The sequence below is a fragment of the Scardinius erythrophthalmus genome (genome assembly GCF_964197995.2).
Source record: "Scardinius erythrophthalmus genome assembly, chromosome: 20".
Taxonomy (NCBI): Eukaryota; Metazoa; Chordata; class Actinopteri; order Cypriniformes; family Leuciscidae; genus Scardinius; species Scardinius erythrophthalmus.
The window spans coordinates 17,500,287-17,519,524 of NC_138240.1; the positions used below are offsets into that span (position 1 = coordinate 17,500,287).

The 19,238-nt window shown below is 38.5% G+C and overlaps 1 protein-coding gene across 1 annotated transcript in view; it reads left to right on the forward strand.

The window, feature by feature from the left end:
* The first annotated feature begins 3,207 nt into the window (after positions 1–3,207).
* The window catches only part of ptch1 (patched 1), a 59,903-nt gene continuing 43,872 nt past the window's right edge, over positions 3,208–19,238 (forward strand). Inside the window, 2 exon segments of the mRNA XM_081349508.1 lie at positions 3,208–3,713; positions 5,653–5,845. Of these exon segments, the coding sequence (XP_081205634.1) occupies positions 3,546–3,713; positions 5,653–5,845 (361 nt within the window). The 5' untranslated portion in view covers positions 3,208–3,545.

Below are 19,238 nucleotides of genomic sequence, written 5' to 3' on the forward strand. Positions count from 1 at the left end.
GCATTGGAGACCCAACCGCTCTGCAGGGATTTACAAATATACAAACTAAACAGAAAGTCAGAACATTGCTTTGATGATGTGTGTTCCTTTTAATATAGAAAAATATCTTAAAATATGGATGGATGGATATATAGACAGATAGATAGATAGATAGATAGATAGATAGATAGATAGATAGATAGATAGATAGATAGATAGATAGATAGATAGATAGATAGATAGATAGATAGATAGATAGATAGATAGATAGATAGATAGATAGATAGATAGATAGATAGATAGATAAATATCTTAAAATATGTATGGATGGATATATAGACAGATAGATATGAATAGATAGATAGATAGATAGATAGATAGATAGATAGATAGATAGATAGATAGATAGATAGATAGATAGATAGATAGATAGATAGATAGATAGATAGATAGATAGATTGATAGATAGATAGATAGATAGATAGATAGATAGATAGATAGATAGATAGATAGATAGATAGATAGATAGATAGATAGATAGATAGATAGATAGATAGATAGATAGATAGATAGATCACTGAAAACATCCAGCCTCCATGCAAAGGTAAATAGCCAGTTTTTATGAAATGCTAGATAGATAGGAAAATATCTTAAAATATGGATGGATGGATATATAGACAGATAGATAGACAGACAGATAGATAGACAGACAGACAGATAGATAGATAGATAGATAGATAGATAGATAGACAGACAGACAGACAGACAGACAGACAGACAGACAGACAGACAGACAGACAGACAGACAGACAGACAGACAGACAGACAGACAGACAGACAGACAGACAGACAGATAGATAGATAGATAGATAGATAGATAGATAGATAGATAGATAGATAGATAGATAGATAGAAAAATATCTTAAAATATGGATGGATGGATATATAGACAGATAGATATGAATAGATAGATAGATAGATAGATAGATAGATCACTGAAAACATCCAGCCTCCATGCAAAGGTAAATAGCCAGTTTTTATGAAGTGCTCTCCTTTCTCTTGTGTCACATTGATTATACAAGAGCCACACAATCGCAGAGGAAATTGGAGAGTGTAAACACTGGCAGAGAAGTGCTCAGAGCTGTCAAACACATCTCTGTGATGGAGCACAACCTTGTGCTTTAGAGTAAACATGGGAAAAGTCATGGGTACATCACTGCAGTGGGAACCATGGCAAACTACAGAACTGTTGGGAGAGATTGAGTGAAACATAGTGCTCAAGACAGATCATATAGCTCAGAGAATCCAGCAGAGGAAGTTAATGACTAATGGTGCAGTTTTTTTTTTCCTTTCTGGAGAAAAATAATATGGCTGTAATAATTTCCTGATGGTGGGGTGGGATAGGAAATGGATTCTTCATAACGATGTATCTCATTTTCGTACTAATGTCAAGGCTTTCCTCCCATAGTCTCCTAATCTGATGACATCACCACTCCAATCATCGTCCAGTGTTTATATAGCACTATATAGCTGCATATATTTGTATTATTTTGTGTAATGTGGTTTATGTGAGAGAAAAAGTGAGATATTAAGGCTAAGTATATGGTACCCATATTCAGAATTTGTCCTCGGCATTTACCCCATCCAAGTTAGTGCACACATATATTAGGAGTAGTGAGTAGTGAACACACACACACACACACACACACACACACACACACACACACACACACACACACACACACACACACACACACACACACACACACACACACACACACACACACACACACACACACACACACTGCTCAAGTCATTTCCTTCCGGTATTGAGAATCGAACCTGTAACCTTTGGTTTAGTCTGACTCTAATTATTAAGCCACGACTGCTTATGTTTATGAAGGAAAACTAATCATGATGTATTGCAGAGCATCACTGCGGCTTGGTACAGGACAGATTTTTCATTCTCAATAGTCATTAACTATTTTTGGATGTGTGATATGCATAGTATAAAACCTATGTAATGTTTGCATAATTCTTGATGAAAAAAGGGCAACAAGACAAGCAATTCCCATGTTTTGGCACAGACTGGTACAAAACTATAAAATTGCATTTTTCCATTGCCCTGTAACTTAAAACTGGCACTACTATACTTACAACTACAACTTATAGAAAATGAATTAACAAGAAAACCAAATAAAAAAGAAAGAAAGAAAGAAAGAAAGAAAGAAAGAAAGAAAGAAAGAAAGAAAGAAAGAAAGAAAGAAAGAAAGAAAGAAAGAGAAAATTAAGAAAGAAAACCATATGAAATGGTTTCCAAAAACACTGTTTACAAAATATAAATAATCTCATAGAAAAGTATAGAATTACAGGATATGTGTGAAAAGCAATTCATCTTAAAACACTGAAGAAAATAATCCTTTTTAGTTTAAAATAAATAATATCATCCATAGAAAGAAAGAAAGAAAGAAAGAAAGAAAGAAAGAAAGAAAGAAAGAAAGAAAGAAAGAAAGAAAAAATTAAGAAAGAAAACCATATGAAATAAAGAAAGATTTTGAATTTAAAATGCTCTTTATTACAAATTTCCAAAAACACTGTTTACAAAATATAAATAATCTCATAGAAAAGTACAAATAGAATTAGGCTACAGGAAATGTGTGAAAAGCAATTCATCTTCAAAGACTGAACACAATGCTCCTTTTTAGTTTAAAAGAAATAATATCATCCATAGAAAGAAAGAAAGAAAGAAAGAAAGAAAGAAAGAAAGAAAGAAAGAAAGAAAGAAAGAAAGAAAGAAAGAAAGAAAGAAAGAAAGAAAGAAAGAAAGAAAGAAAGAAAGAGTCCGTTCTCCCCTGCTTCAGCAGTTTTCTCCATGCGTTTGTCTGGACGCCGAGTCTCGAGTTGAGTTGAGTTGAGTTGGACCCAGCGCTTCGAGTGAGTCCTGCAAGAAAGAGTGCTTTGCTTCTTTAAGACTCCCCTGAAGTTTGAGATGCACACACGAGGGCTCGCGGCTTGGGTGGTCCCTCTACTTTGGTGAGCTGTTGCTAAGCAGCTAATAATAGTCGTGTTTGCTGAGTAATTTTTGCCCTTCTGGAACCAATCAGAGCCCAGGAACCCCGGCCATCTGACAGCCCCGGAGGCGGGATTTCGAGAGGTCTTCGCCACGCCCTCCTCCCCTTCTCCGAATGGAGAGTGATCTTTTTTCACATCTATTGAATCTCTCAGAGATCGCCTTGTCGCGCGGCCTGAGGAGGGACCCCATAGATCACAGAATGCTTCAGCCACCGAGAGATCGACGTTTCCACAGCATCTTCCACTTCGCCTTCTGATATCGCGGACTTTCCAGCGGACGGCGTGAAAGTGGGGAATTGTTGGAGACCTCCAGATTCGCGAAATGTTGGAATGGAAGGCGCAGACTCTGACTCGCCGTCTCAAACAGGAGTATGAAGTGCTTCGCGGATCTGGGATCAACGAGAGACAAACTTGGTTTTCTTCGGATATCACTAAACGCTCGCGGGGAAATACACTAGCGCGGATAACGAGACGTTCGGCGCAGACTTTGCAACATGGCCTCGGCTGTTAATGTCTCCTCCGAGCAGGAAAACAGAGACCCCGATCGGCCGAGGTTAACACGGAGAAATAGGGGCAACTATCGGACCGCCGCGGCGGATTTGGAGTATTTGCAGCGACCGAGCTATTGCGATGCTGCCTTTGCATTGGAGCAGATATCAGAGGTGCTTTTATGTTTGCCCTGTTTGCATTTGGACTTTGTCGGGAATCTCTGACAAAGTGCTCAACTTAGTCAAGTCGCTAGGTAACGGGATAGCCACGGCGCCGATGGGGGGGTCTGTGCGCGAGGCAACCTGTAGCCGCTTCGTTTGTTCACCGTTATGTGCATCTGTCCCGATACATTAATCGTAAACACAACTGTCAGACGTGAAGCTGAGCTCTGAAAGTAAAGCGAAGGGTCTTGGTGATGTTGGCCCTATCCGACTGATTGAAGCCCCCTCAGATAGGATCTACACACGGAGTCGTTTTCGTCCCGCACTGCTCAGGCACGATCCATGTGGCTGCCCTCTTCCGTTCACAAATATTGTCGTAACTCCCTCTGTGATGGCTGCAGCACTTCCCAAATCACATCACATCGCGTCCCTTCAGCTATGCGACCCACGTGCATCTCCGATATTACCTACATGACTTTGGACATTGTAACCTGTTTCCCTGGTACAGTGTCCAAAGGATGCAATCTGTCACACTGCAGTCATACTCAGTTTAACGTCTAGTTTATGCGTGGGACAATAAACTCATTTGAATTATGCTCTTTGAATGCCGAGAGAATAGTAGGCTACAAGTAGTATGGAAAGCTGTTTTAACATTTATTCATTAGAACCAAGTAGTATTTATTTTTTTGTGAGCAAATATTATTATTATATAATAAAACTTTTTTTTAAATAGTTTCATTAGTAATAACTATGTCTTAGACTTATATAATAATTATTATTCCTAGTCACAAAACCAATAATGACAAATAACTTTTCTGTTTTTACTGGTAGCAAATTGAATATTTGCCATTGAATTCTTTGAGGATCTGTGGTTCAAATATGAACTATTATTTTAATGTGGTATATGCACATTATATGGAATTATATGACAACATGTTTTTACACTGCTTTAACTTGTCAAAATAAGTTAAGCATTTACATTACATTTTTTTATAAGTTATAAAATCTTCAACATTTTTTTTAAGTCAGTTTAATGTAATTTAACTTAAACATCCAAGTTGATTGTACTTAAATGTTTAAGGCAGCACTTTTTTTCTTTCTTTTTTCTTTTTTTACAGTGTACCAGTTTTAGCACATATTTATACAACACCTGTAATTCTTATAACATTCTAAGACTAGTTACAACTTTTTTTTCTATGTAATGACTGACCAGTCAGAATGGCTGCTCTATATTTTAATTATAATCTTTTACTGGTAAGATTATGAATGATTCTAGTATAGCAACTTGAATACACACTAGTGTCTATTAAATATGTTTTAGTGTGTGTTTAATTAGTAGGAAAACTGGAATAGATGGTAGTATCTAAAGAAAATGTATTATATTCTAATGAATAATTACAAGTTAGACTGGAATATATACTATTCTGAAGTTGATATCTGAACAACATGAGATAATTCAAATTTCCCACCACAACAAAATAGTTATTGCTAGTGACTAGTTGTAAATAAGTTGTACTACTGGTATCTAATAAAAAGATACATCTAGTGACATTGAAAAAGATACTAGTCACTACTACTTGCAATAGTAGTAAACTAGTAGTAAAAATGATGCAGCTAGTAACTAGTAGTAAAAATAAGTGCTTGCTATAATGATAGAATAAATGTTAAAATGGCTTGCCATAGAAGCAGTGCTTGAAAGTGGATGGAGGGGGTACTTTTAAGACCTTATGAGTGGTGTTATACATAATCTTAATTGTTTAATACATTTCAAGTAATTACTTGAAAAGAAAGTAGGTTTTTCCTGATACTAGACTTAATGAAGCCCACTAAGTGCCAATTTAGTTTATTTACCGCATTTAATCGAAAAATTATGAATAAGTATCTACGGAATTTAGTTTATCTGTTTAAGAAGGTGATGCGAGTTTAATATTTGCTCTCTCTTGTCTTGTAGGGAAAGGCGACTGGGAGGAAAGCGCCGCTGTGGTTGAGAGCAAAGTTTCAAAGACTCTTGTTTAAACTTGGCTGTTACATACAAAAGAACTGCGGAAAGTTTTTAGTTGTGGGCCTTTTAATATTCGGAGCTTTTGCTGTTGGCCTAAGGGCAGCTAATCTGGAGACGGATGTGGAGAAACTCTGGGTAGAAGGTAAGAAGCTGTTTTCCTTGTACTTAAGTCTTTCTAATACGTTTTCCCCTCAAGTGTAATCTAAAGGCAGACCTGAAGCAGTGGGTGTGGTGTGGGGGGTCTGTCATGTAAGCTGAAGGAATTGTTTATTGTATTGACGTCTGGCAGAAATCCAGATTAAACGTGATAAGAAGGTTTTTCGCTTCGAATTTGCCTCGCGCGCACGAATGCAGTTTGCTTATGGAACGTTATAGCGTGCGCGCGCCCGCCGATTGTTTCCAAGTTCGATACATCAGTGGATACTTGATTTAGAAAGCAATGTGAGTGTTTTTTTAACACAAATAGCCGCCATTTTGTGAGTGTGTGCGAGTAGTGTGTGTGTGTGTGTGTGTGTGTGTGTGTGTGTGTGAGTGTCTGCCTCCAGCAGTTGAATCTGATCCGTGCTGCTCACAGAGCCTGTGTGTGGTCCTGTTTTGGACAGCGTTCAACTTTCCAAAAAGATTTGTCTCAGAGTTCCAGCAGGAACCGAGCGAACTACAGGCAGAAACGTGCACTCAGACCCGACACAGACTACAGCTCTTTGGCGGTTTGAATAGAGTTTGAAAGAGAATTGTTTTTATTTTATGAATAAGTCAATTGTGAGATGTTGGGGCCGTAGTGTGGGTGGTGATTTTTGAAGGGGGGAGGGGCGAATAGGCCTTTCTGCTTTGATCTACATTCCTGCAGTTTAAAGAACCTTTGATATGACCACAGATGATATAAGAGGTTACCTTATAATTGATTTAACAGGCATTTTTATATTGAGTTATTTTAATTGGATAAATTGGCTTTCAGTGTGTTTTTGGACTGTAAATACACACGCCATGTTCTGTCCATCCAGGACTGAAATTAAAGTCAGTGGTGTGTGGTAGATTTATGAAGTGAGACAGTTGCCTCTCAGTGTTTCCTTTTTTTTTTTTTTTTTTTGCATTTCCACTTGATGTCCTTTTTAACCGAACACTGTGTAAACATTGAACACTGTTTACTTTACACTCTTAACAAACTGCTAGTATAATAATGTGTATTTATATTAACAATCTTCGCATTTTTAGTTTTTATTTAGTTGTAGATTATTGTTTAAATTCATTTCAAGTTGAAATTTGTGATGTCTGATTGGGTGAGCTGTTTATTCTGTAATTAGTTACACCATTTTGACCAGTTGACCTGTTCCTATTATGATAGGTGGCCATTGTCACGATAATTGACCGAACCTAGTAAGATATTTCCTGTCATGTGACTTTTTTTTTTTAAGTTAGCCCTCATAAAACAATATTACTTCATATAAAACAAGTGATTTTTACACTAATTGATCTCATATTTAGTATAATATGACTGTTATATTGTTTTTATACTGTAAATTAGGCTACTTTTGAGTCTGTTTGCCACTTCATGGCTTTAAATTAAAACTAAATATAGCAAATAAAATTACCCACGACTAATATGTAAAGTGATGTCTGTTCTAGGGAAATTTACATATTAAGACTTGTATTCAAATATTATTAAAATCAAATATATAATATCATTTATATCAAATAAAGAGACCAAAATTGTATGGATATAATTTTTCGCCACACTTTCTACAAAGAATTTATTATTTAACACATGCAAAAACAAAAGAGAACCAACAAATTACAAAATATTAATGACTGCCTATGTTGTTAATGTATGATTTTTCCTGCAAACTTTTTGTTTTTCTATGCATTTTTTTGCATAGTAAAATAAAACTATAGCTTGCCTTTTTTACCAAATAATTTTGTTGTAATATTTGTAAATATTTTGACTAAGTTTAGTGTTTTGTTCTTCCCTCATAAAAATATATATATATTTTTTAAAATATATTTTGATGGTTTACTTTGAATTTTTCATTAAAAACAGATATCCCCTCTTGACATCAATTTTGTGACATCAACACACACACACACACACACACACACACACACACACACACACACACACACATATTTATATACTATGTCAATTGCATAAAAGGTGTTTTGAGGTATTTGTATGTTCCTGCCCATTGAAGCGTTACATTTAATTTTTTAACAGTTTTTTCTGCATTTTTGAAATAAACTAGAGAAGGTAATACAAATAAATTTGGTCTATTTTCTTTTACTTTACTAATTTGTCCTTTAGCAGACACTTTTTTTTCACCCAGTGCACCTTACACTATAGTTCCAGTTCCCCTGGAGCAGCTTAAGTTATTGCTTAGGCTACTATAATGGAGCGGGTGTATTAGCAACCTAGACCCTAAAACCTCAGTCTACCCCTCAGTTAGAGAAAAGTGTTTGCGGTAATGCTTGGTATTTTACGTAAATACTTAAGCTGAGTGTCAGTAATCTTTAGTAATTATTCTCAACATTAAAGTCATTTTTGTTAAATTGAATGTGAACCTTATCACAAACACCTTACCCAGAGCTTTATCCTCTCTCTCTTCAGGGCTTTATTTTTGTTGCTCACTTCCACATTTCCTTTCCAAAAAGTGCAGGAGGTTTGCAGATGAAGTATGACAGTCGGTTGCTGGACACACACTCACTCACACCTCAGTTGTTCCCATGTCGAAGCACATGACAGCTTCCAGATGCAGTAACATCGAGACCTGTTTGTTTAGATTAAACTCCACAGCTGAGGGATAGATTAGTTCTGGTTGGCCAGGTCCTGCGCTGGGAGATGTCGGCCCAGCGTCCATTAAGATGCATGTTTATGTTTCGTTTGGAACAGTCTTTTGCTAGCGACCTCCAAATGACCCTTCGTTGAAGCTGTGTCTCTTACTCTCCCTGAATTTCAGCTTGAATGGGATTCAGTGTGATCTCATGTTGGCTTTCATCACTTGCCATTGAGGGCTGTTACGCTCCAACCATTATAATTTGTTTGGTTGCTCTACAGATTTTCAGCGTTACGTGATTGATGTAGATAATGTTGCCATAGCTTTTCGATTCACTGGCTGTATCCTCTCACTGATCTGATATGAATGTAGCTTTGATGTTTTGGACTCTAATTTTTGAAGTTGTGGAGACTTGTGGACCTCTAGCAGACTTCTTGAGGTCAGATATTGTGCAGAAAGAGAAAAAAAAATATTTAAGTGTGTGTGTATATAAATGTATATAAACTCAAAATAATGGCTTTTTAAGCAAATTAGCTGTTATTGCATAGCTTTTTTTTAGAGTTGCAGATAAAATGAGTTGCCATCTTTTTTGCTTTTCAAGATCACAGGCTCCAAGTTTTTTTTTTTTTTTTTTTAAGAAAATACCAGAACCGCCTGAATTTAATTAAAACAGCTTCACGTAAACATTCGCCTTCCTGTACGCCTTCCCCTCCTGGCCGCTTTTGAGAAGGACCGCTCTCGCAGTGAAATCATTGAAATATCAGGGTTCGGGTTGTCCCATTCTCTCGTGCAGGGGGTAGGAGGAGTAGCATGAGGCTCGGGGCCACAAGGCTGTGTCCCTCAGGACCTGAGGTCATCGAGTGGAGACTCCGCTATTTAAAAGCTCATCGGATCCTGGCTACATGACCCGGGTGCAGAGTGAGGGGTTCCAGCTAACGCCAACCATGATGAGAGAAGGTTTACTATTCTAGCCCTCCTGTGGAAGAAGAGCTAGATCGATTTAAAGGCATTTAATGATTAATTTAACCAGCAAGATGTTTTTACACACCCAGCAGGGGGCAGTGTAAATTTATTAGATCAGTGATCAATGTGCAGTAAATCTGGGTATTATGGAAGACATGTAACTTGGGTTTATTTCATTCTCGCTTGATGTATTTGTTGGTCTTTTGTCCTTTTTGTGCAAATTTGAGTTTTGTGTTAACTTTATCAAATTTTTCACTCAGTGTTTTATGACGAGAGCCATTTTATTATGCTCTTTTCATATGTATTCATTTGGAAATAAAGTGTCGACTGAGAATGCCTTTACATTCAACAGGTGTGGACATATTGACAAATCACTTTTGGTTTTCCAGTGAAAACATGAGGATGATTAAGAGTTAGCAGTGTGTAGGAGTGTATAACCTGCAGTTCATGTTATAAGAAGTTCTCTTCTACTATGAAGGAAGTAGCTGAAGAATGTGACCTTCCTGCATTGTGGTGAAGAGAGTAGGATCTAGTGGAATTCTCCCTGTTTAGATGTGCTCAGGAAGGCTTGGACACACATGGCTGAACTGTAAGGGATGTATGCAGAGAACTAGGGGTGGGCGATATGACCAAAATCTTTTATCAAGATATGAGTAATTTTATTTCACGATAAGGATATATATCACAATATAGTTATTTTTGCTTTAAATAAGGTTTAATCATTGAAATTGCTCATGAATCATCATTTTCAATATCACAAAAAACTAATACTAGCCTAAGTTAAAAAAAAAACCTCTCAAGCTTACTGAAGACAAATTAACAGTGATAAACAAACTAATTACAAGCATATTGGAAAACAAACTACAATAGAACAAAGACACAAATGAAATAGACCTAACTGAAAAACCTCAAGCACTAGATTATAAATACTACATAAAATGTATAATCACATAAAAAAGCAATACGTAGACTTTATTGTTTAAATTAAATATACATTTCTTATTACATTTACAAAAGTGATTCAGTCGAGGTGCAGTGAGAGATTTTCTCTTATTTGTTATTTGATTAGCATTAATAATGACAGCAGGTAAATTTGGATGCTGTCACTTTAAGACCGACTGCACGGATCCATTATACCCGTCCCATGCGTTATCTTTCTCAACCATAGACTTCTCAACTAATTACATTCACTTAAGACAGAAATTACTGTGTTTACTTGCAAATAGGCTACATGGTCACTTTGACACTTAGGTTTGTGTATTCAGTCGTCCAAGCCCAATAAGGCGGCAAAAAGCATTTAGTTCAGTTCTCACTCGCTTTATTAATGTGCGCTCGTCTCTCAGTCAGCGCTGAGAAACAGTCTCTCTGAGAGCGCGTGCATATACTTAAATGAGTTGTATTTCGCTGCTAATTGCACTTTAACGTTATAAAATAACATGTTTTTAAACCGCATCGTTTAAAAACGCATATAAACGACAAGCTTTCGTTACCGTGCAGCACAGCAAAGTCACATGAGCGTAACCGCGATAGAGACGATAGTCCACAATCTCTACCGGTTGACAAATTTCTACCGGTTAATCGTGTCTACTACCAGTATATAGCCCACTACTACTCTGAGCTAGTGAAACCAACACATGCAAAATCGGAGAAAAAAAAAAAAAAAAAAACTCCAGATGTACACTTTTTGAAATAATATATTTATTTTAAAATATATCATTAACATAACAGTCATTTAAATGTAGCCTTTGTAAAAATATAAAGCAAAACATTAAATATGCAAAAAAGAAAAAAAAAATGTAAACAACTAGGCTTGTATTTCCAAGTCGACTATCAGCACAGCAGTATTGTTTAATCGACTAGTCGAATAGTCTTGCACATCCCTAGTGGATACTGTAATATTCTCGTTCATAGAAATGGCTTCTTTCTCAAATGTAACTGAGATTTTTGCCTGTTTTCTCCACCAGGTGAAAGTTGTATGTCTGATTGCTTAGAAAAGTAAAACTGCATTGTATTTTAAACAATTCATACAGTTTGAGGGGCCTATTCATGTCAGTAGCACATACAGTGCAGGACAACTTGCATGACAAAGCAGTTTACAATGTAGCAAATTCCGCTGATTATCGTATTTTGGCGCTTGACTGTCCCTAGATTTGGCCCTTTCTCAATTGTAATTATGGGAATTTTGCCTGTTTTCTCCACCAAGTGAAAGCTGATAACTAAAAGTGCACCTCTTCTAAACCTTCCACTCAATTTGAGGTGACATTCATGTCTGTAGCACAAATAGCGTGAAGATTAAAACTGTTTGTTTAATACTTTGCAGTTGCTTAACATATGTTTGATTTTCGTATTTTACACTGTCTATAAATCATGATTTCTCCAGCGGCAGCCTCAACAGTTTTAAAACTGACGCAAGTGTGCGGAAGACAGATACGAATGGAGCAACTCCCATCCACAACCAGCATCCTGACAGCTCTCCAATTCCTGTGTTTATATTCTGCATACCTCCACTCCGTGTTATTCAAAAAACAGAGACACCAAAATGACGGAAAAGACTCATGCTTTCTCTCTCTCGCTCTCTCCTACTCCCCTTCCCCTCTCTTTTCTTCCGAAAGCTTTCACTGCCCTTCATTCCCCCCCCCCCGTTCTCCGCTCCTCACACGGACACCCCCCTCCTCCCCCTTCACTTGGGAGTCCATCCCTGGGATGCCAGATGTATTACAGAGTGAAGCGCAGCAATGTAAACACTGAGTCCTGCCATGGATGCCGGGTGGTCTGGCCCTCCCCCTCTCCACCCTCCCTGTCTCTGTGGCCGAGGGGCGGAGGAGTTCAGCGAAAGAGAGTGAGAGGGGGAGGGGAGCGTAGTAGCTGAAGTGTTATTTGTGTTTTGGTTAGAGCGGCCGTTTTTCTGCAATCTGCTGCTTCGGTTAATGGGCCAAGATACTACGAAGTTCAGCCTACATCTTGACCAGTTTCCTTCTTGTTCTTTGGGAACAGTTTAGTAAACTTGTAGTGAACATTTAAACTTGCCTTAAAACATGCATTTAAAGCCTAGTTAACCTGCAAGAAGTGTTCGATATTTTGCTTTAGCGGCAACCAAGGAAAGGAAATTGATCTCTGTCGAGTGTTTTTAGGCTGATAAAATTGGTTTGCATGTGAATGTAAAACCATAGTAGAAATGCATCTGTTGCAGCTTTTTGCATATTATTGATTTGAGTACACTTATTATTAGGGTTGGGAATCGTAAGAAATTTTCCGGTTCCACCAAACGATTCCGATTCTGGTTCCGGTTCCCATTCAATAAAAATGATTTAAAACAACTAATAAAAACTAGTAGTAAGGGAAAAATGCACAATCCTTTATGTGTTTATTTCTTATACTTGTCAAATGAGTTTAACAGACTGGTAATGTCAACAAATTCAACATGTTATGTAGCAATTAATGCAAAAATAATTCATTTTTCTGATGGAAAATAAACATTTCTGCATTTTCTAGGAGAATTTGGGACCTCTCCTAGCTTATTGTATCTTCAGCAGTGGAGAATAACCTCTCAGAAAGGGTATAATATGCTTGAACACACATGTACAGTATGATCCAGGCAGGTGAAACATAATTTTTTTTTAAATCGGTTTGAATGATTGATTCATAAAGACTTCACTTATTTCATTACTGGATGAATCGGCGCTCTAGCGGTTAATAAACAACTGCATGCGTCTTGCGGAAGAACATTGTAGCCGGAGCTATTTCTCTCTGTATATGTCTATGACGAGTCACGCAGGTACTGGGATACTCCTCAGCGGTGTAAACACTTATTACAGGCTTAAGCCCCGTTCACACTACAAGCGAGTTTATCGCTGCATGTCGCCAGTGGCTGGCGATGAGGTCGTTAGTGGGCGTTCTCACTTCTGGTTGCCTAGGTAAAGTTTGTGAGTGACATTCACGGATGTTACGTGTTGTAGACAACAAATCTGTTTTCTTGCCGCTACAAGCTAACATTTTGGAAGGAAAAGTCTAAATATAAATGGGATCAGTACATAAAATGCATAATATTAAAGATGAATGAGAAACAGTGAGTGCCCTGTGCTATCGCGGCTATTTAACTGCAGAAAAAGGGCAAATAGTGGTCTTTCTGAGTTCACAAAACCATTCGGGCTCGGAGTCAGCACGACGAGTACTACTGTATGTACACAGAGACATATCATAAATTATTGGACAGTTTCTGACTGCTAAAATAAACTTCTCATTCATCTTGCCTCGGTCAGACGTTGCACTGAAGAGTGACGGATCACGTCTGCTCCACTGACTTCACTCCTATTGGTTGTCGCTCGCGAAAGTCGCTCTTCATTTGCATAAAGTTAAACATTTCTCAACTTTGTCGCGTCGCCAGACACGCCCTATCCAGTCGCCAACGGTCGCGACCGCGCGTGTCGCCGGAAGTCGCCCGCTCCCCATTGAAAATGAATGGTATCGCGTCGCTTGGTCGCGTGTAGTGTGAACGCAGCTTTACCGTAGTGATTCAGGATAAGACGAAAACACGGTTTGAAACAAGGCATTCATGATGTTCTTGCTCATTATATAAAATTTGTAAATTCTGAACACAAAATACTGTGTGGTTGAAAACACTGTGACAGTAAAGCTGTTTCATATATATTGACAACTGCCCTTTCTGGGTCAGCGACAGCGCAAACAGATTTGAATGTTCCTGTGTGAAGTTTTTGTCATTTAGGAATAAGATCCTGTGGGTGTTTGAATCGAGATCTTTTAAAGATTAATCGTGCAGCTCTACTGTCTTTACACTCTCTCTCTGAGAGAGTAGCGCAAGGGCTTTACAGTGCATTCATTACTATTTTAATATTCATGAGAATATTCATATTCTATTAAAGGATAAGCTTCCAGCTATTCACCCAGAACCGTTTTTGGAACCGAAACTTCGGAATTTCGCACGGTTCCGGTATTTTTAAAAAACACAAACGGTTCTGGATAAGAACCGATTCTCGTTCCCAACCCTACTTATTATGTTAGCCAACTTGGATTATTTTTATCAATTTTTTTGACTGCAGACACCTGTAATCAGCCAATCAGACACCAGTATTCCAGAGAGTCATGTTATAATAAGCGATTATTTATTTTAAAACCCTGACTAACTGGAAATGTCCCAGTGATATCTTATTTTGCTGGAGCTCACCGAATGTTTGGGTAGGTGTGCACACTGATCCCCCAACCTCAAGTGTGCACAAACTCACACACACACACACACACAAACACACACACACTTTTCCTAATGCTTTTTGTTGCAGTGCGATCCAGTTCATTTGAATAGTTTTTTCTTAAGGCAAGGGACTTGAATGAAGCCAGCAACGTGGAAAAATCTACCCATTCAGGCCCCTCTGAATGTACATCTCTGGATTGCAGTAAGCTGTATTTGTAGGCAGCGGACTGCTAAATACATCCATTTTTCGCGGAGCAGATCTGGACAGGTGATTAGCATAATTAGAGGAGAGCTGGCCATACATATGGTAATGCGGTGTGGAGTAAATGGCAGCTGCGGTGTAAAATTTGTGTCAGGGGTCGAACAGGCTGCTTGGGGGCATTGTGCTACAGCTGCGGGTCAGGGACTCTCTCTCTCCCTCACTTTTTCTTTTTCTCTCACTTTCACTTTCCCTCTTTCCCACCCATCGTATCTCCTCTGCGAAAGGTGGATAAGTGCATGGTGAAGGTCAATGTATGGAGCCACTGCAGGACTTTGCTCTATTTGTGGGTATGCTACCTAATTTTATTGCTATTAAAACTGACGTCTAGAAATGGCGGTATTATTTTTCTTCAGCCCAAACGAAATGTAATAAATACTTTGAAGGCAGCTTTCTGGTTTAGATGTGAGCTTAGCAGTCAGCGGTATGTCGAAACTGGTGCGTCGTTGATGAGGCCGTTTGTGGTGCGCTACAGTTTGTGCCTGGATTTGTGCACGTTGTGCGAGGGAGAGAGTTCATGCCGCTATGACCCTGTGCAGAAACTTCCGTGCGACCACAGGGGGTCTCTCTGAGTTGGAGTCTAATCCAGCTAATCCCGCCCGCAACACAGTCATAAAAAGTTCCTCCCTGTGCCGGCATTGCCACACACAGCACCCCCCCCCCCCCAATCTAAAAAAGCTGCCATAAGCCACAGCATCGCATCACGCAGCGACCCCAGCAACCGTTCTTCCCGGCCCTCCAGCCGAGTGATTGGCGTAGTCGGCGGGATGAAGTGGTGGGTGGTAGGGGAGCTTGCAGTAGTGTGGAGTTATGTCATGATCGGGTTGGGTGCAGTGGTTTTGGCTGTGGTGGAGGGGGGAGGGGGGGTGTGGGTGGGATGTTTCTTTTGTACCAAACCCCTCACACCCCTCAGAAACAGGCCACTCAAAAGCCACTCTGCAGCTGAATGGCGAGAATAGTAATGCGCTTGAAAACTCTGGGCAATGGGAGAGTCCTTGCAATGGCAGCTCCCCCTGTTTGTGAAAGGGAGGTTCAAGGGTTAATGTTATGCAACAAACTGAATGGGCCCAGTGGAGGCACCAACACACACTGACATGCACACCAGATTCACTGGCTTTCCTGCTGCACCCCTTGCATACCTGTGGGTTAGACAATATGGATGGTTTTGGTTTTACATGTAAAGTCCTCTCTGCTGTCTAAAGTACCTACATATTAGTTAGTGAAAGTGATTATCTGATTTGTTTATAGGTGTCTCAGCTGCTGCACATTTGAGCATTTTTAATACCTGGTTAAAGCATAGCGTTCATGCCATGTTGTATTTACTGTGATATCGAGATGGCAACATGTGGCGTTCCCGGAGCTGTTCATGTCCTCAGACTCGGATTTATGCATTTCTGTGGCAACACTATCAACGGCGAAATGATACTGCAGCAGTCAGGTGGTACAAGCCAGAACTCTCTAAGTTGTTTACGTTCATTATTATTGTAATGTTATGTGCTTTGAGACATGTGATGCTTTGCAGACTCTCCGGCTCATGTGTTTTGGAGGAGTGGCTTTGGAGACACTCTGAAGGGAGGATGGGATCTAATGCTTTCAAAGATATCTTGAAAGTTGCTAGCCTTTATAAAACCACACCTAGCTTTAATGTTATGTCTTTTTTGCTTACATGTGTAATATACAAATAATAAGCTGCTTTATTACAGCTTTTCTTGGGGAACATTTCATCAGATAAACAGAGCTGATTCTGATTTTCATAGAGATCATTTCTAGAAATCATATATTATTATTTTAAAAATCATAATTATTATTTATAATAATTATCATTATAATTAAGATTTTTTATTATTAATTATGAATTCCTATTATTATCATTATTATGTGAATAACACTGTTGTTTTTAAGGATAGTTATGAGAAGATTAATAGTTCTGGCTCAGGTTCCAGTCCATTTAATCTATTCATTTTTTTTTTGTGTGATGAGAAAAATAACTTTTTATTACAACAAATATTTGTTTTGAATGTGTATACTTTACATTGTCATATATACTCTCATATTGAGTTAGATATGACTTGTGATTCAAGATCCACTCTGATTCAGAAAGTGAGTTGTTAGATTAATTCCAATAGATAACTCATGAGTTCAAGTTTGATTCATGAGATTTTTTTGACTGGTTTGTTAAAAAGAGTAATAACGGAATATGCACTGGTTCTCGATTCCCAAGTTTCCCAACCTTGATTTTTTTCAATTGATTAATGCATATTCGATAATTGTTTTTCACAAGGCTTCGTCAGGACCGCATTCTTGCAATGCATGAAGTAGACAATATTTTAAGATGAAGAGGCTCTCTTTGGTTGTCAACTGCTTTAACTAGTGTGCTCACTCACATAATTAGATGTTGCTTTTTATATAATACATTTCCTCTTCTAAATTATGATACCACCACTTGGTTCATTGGTCCATTGGGGCAGATTACTTTCTCACCTCAACCGAACCGCCCCAGAGTTTGTTTTCAATCGGGCCGAGACCACCTCATTTAGGTGTGAATCCAAGCGCGTTTGCTGTATTCATATTTGCCTAAACAAAAAGAAGGGAGAAACCACACCAGGTTCCGAAACAAATGCTCCAAACAAGCCAGGTGTGAAAACGGCCTTAATCTCCCAGGAATATATCTACACCTGTCCATGTCGATACAGTTTATGGGCTTTTAGTTTTTATAGTTTTGATGCACAGGATTAGACAATCATGCTGTTTTTTAAAAGACCATAAAACACACCTGCAGTCATGTTTGAATGAATTCACCTCTTGTTCTCTGTCATTCTTTCTCGTTCACATTTTCTTTTGGTGTTAATTTCACACCTGAGGCAAGGCCATTTGTGACCCCAGAACCTATGCATCTCTGGAGGGGTGTTGAATTCTCCAGAGTTCAGGTCATAATATGACGTTTCCAGCAATATTGAAGTCTTTCTCTGTGAAGTGAGTGACATGCATTGTTATAGTTCCTTCCTGTTGCCTCTGTAGGACATACATCAGAGGAGCCATTCATAACATGTAGGTGACCCAATGCATGGTAATCCAGAGTGGAGACTTTTCTGATTGAAAGCTGACATCTGAGGCTGTTTCATCTCCAAAACATGTTGGTGATCCCAGGGCCTCAAAATCAGGAACATGCTAAGCTTGTTAGGGATATAATCAGCCTGGTCCCAATAATCATGTTGAAGTAAAGCTCAGGCTCGCTTGAAGCTGCAATTAATGAGGGATATTATAAACATGCCCCAAAACAAGATCAGATGTACATTTGGGCCCAGGAAAAAAGAAATCTATTGCTTTCTCAGAATGCTTCTAGACATTTCCCTCCTTCTTAGCCTTTTTCACTGGCAGGGTGGTCTGCCCTTAGAAAAAAGCATGGATATTTTCAACTTTAATACAATTACAATGGTTTGAAAATATTCAACGTATGTCTGCCTTGTGAATTGAAAACCATTGTTAAATTGGATTATAGCTTATAAGTTGTTACAGATTGCTTTACACAGCCCTTCCTCCAGAGCTCGAGTAGGTTAATGAGAAAAAGACATTTTTTTTTTTGCTTTAGTTATCAGGCATGTTGTGTTTTTGAAGTTTTAGTGGTTTTGAGGGGGGAAACAGTAAAAAAAAGCTGAATTGGTTGCTAATTGTTTTATTTTTTGTTGTTTTATGCTTGCTTATGCTGCGTGAAATTGAGACCATTCTCACATGTTCAGAGTGTGGAAAAATTGTGAAGAGCCTAAAGCCCAATTTATACTTCTGCGTTGAACTCACGCCGTAGCTACATCTTAGGCTTTGTGTAGCGCGCGTACCCTGACGTGCACCTCTCCAAAAATGTAACAACGCGTCAATTCTACGCAAACGCAAGTGCTGTGATTGGTCTGCTAGATCCCCTCCCTTGGGTTTCACATGCTCCCTCTGCATAATTGCACGTCAACGTGGACAACGACGCAGAACTATAAATGAAAACCAACGTGTAGTCTACAGTGTACTCCGGCGTAGGTCCGACGCAGAAGTATAAATCAGCCTTAAGTCTTGTTGCCACACACAACTAGGTGGGAGAGAGAGGACTTTGTTTAAAACCTGCTAGTGTAACTTCTTCAGAAAAACATTGGTAATTGCTAACATATGATTCTGACTTAATTTTTCTTTGTTCATGTCCAGGGTTTTTCCTGGGTCAAAAATGACTTTGGTGGTGGATGAACACGGTCATCCCCACACACACACACACACACAGTACAAAGTACCCTACCCATGTGAACTGCGAGCCCAGTACTGACAATAAATCTAAAATAAATTAAATAAATGCAAATAAACAGTT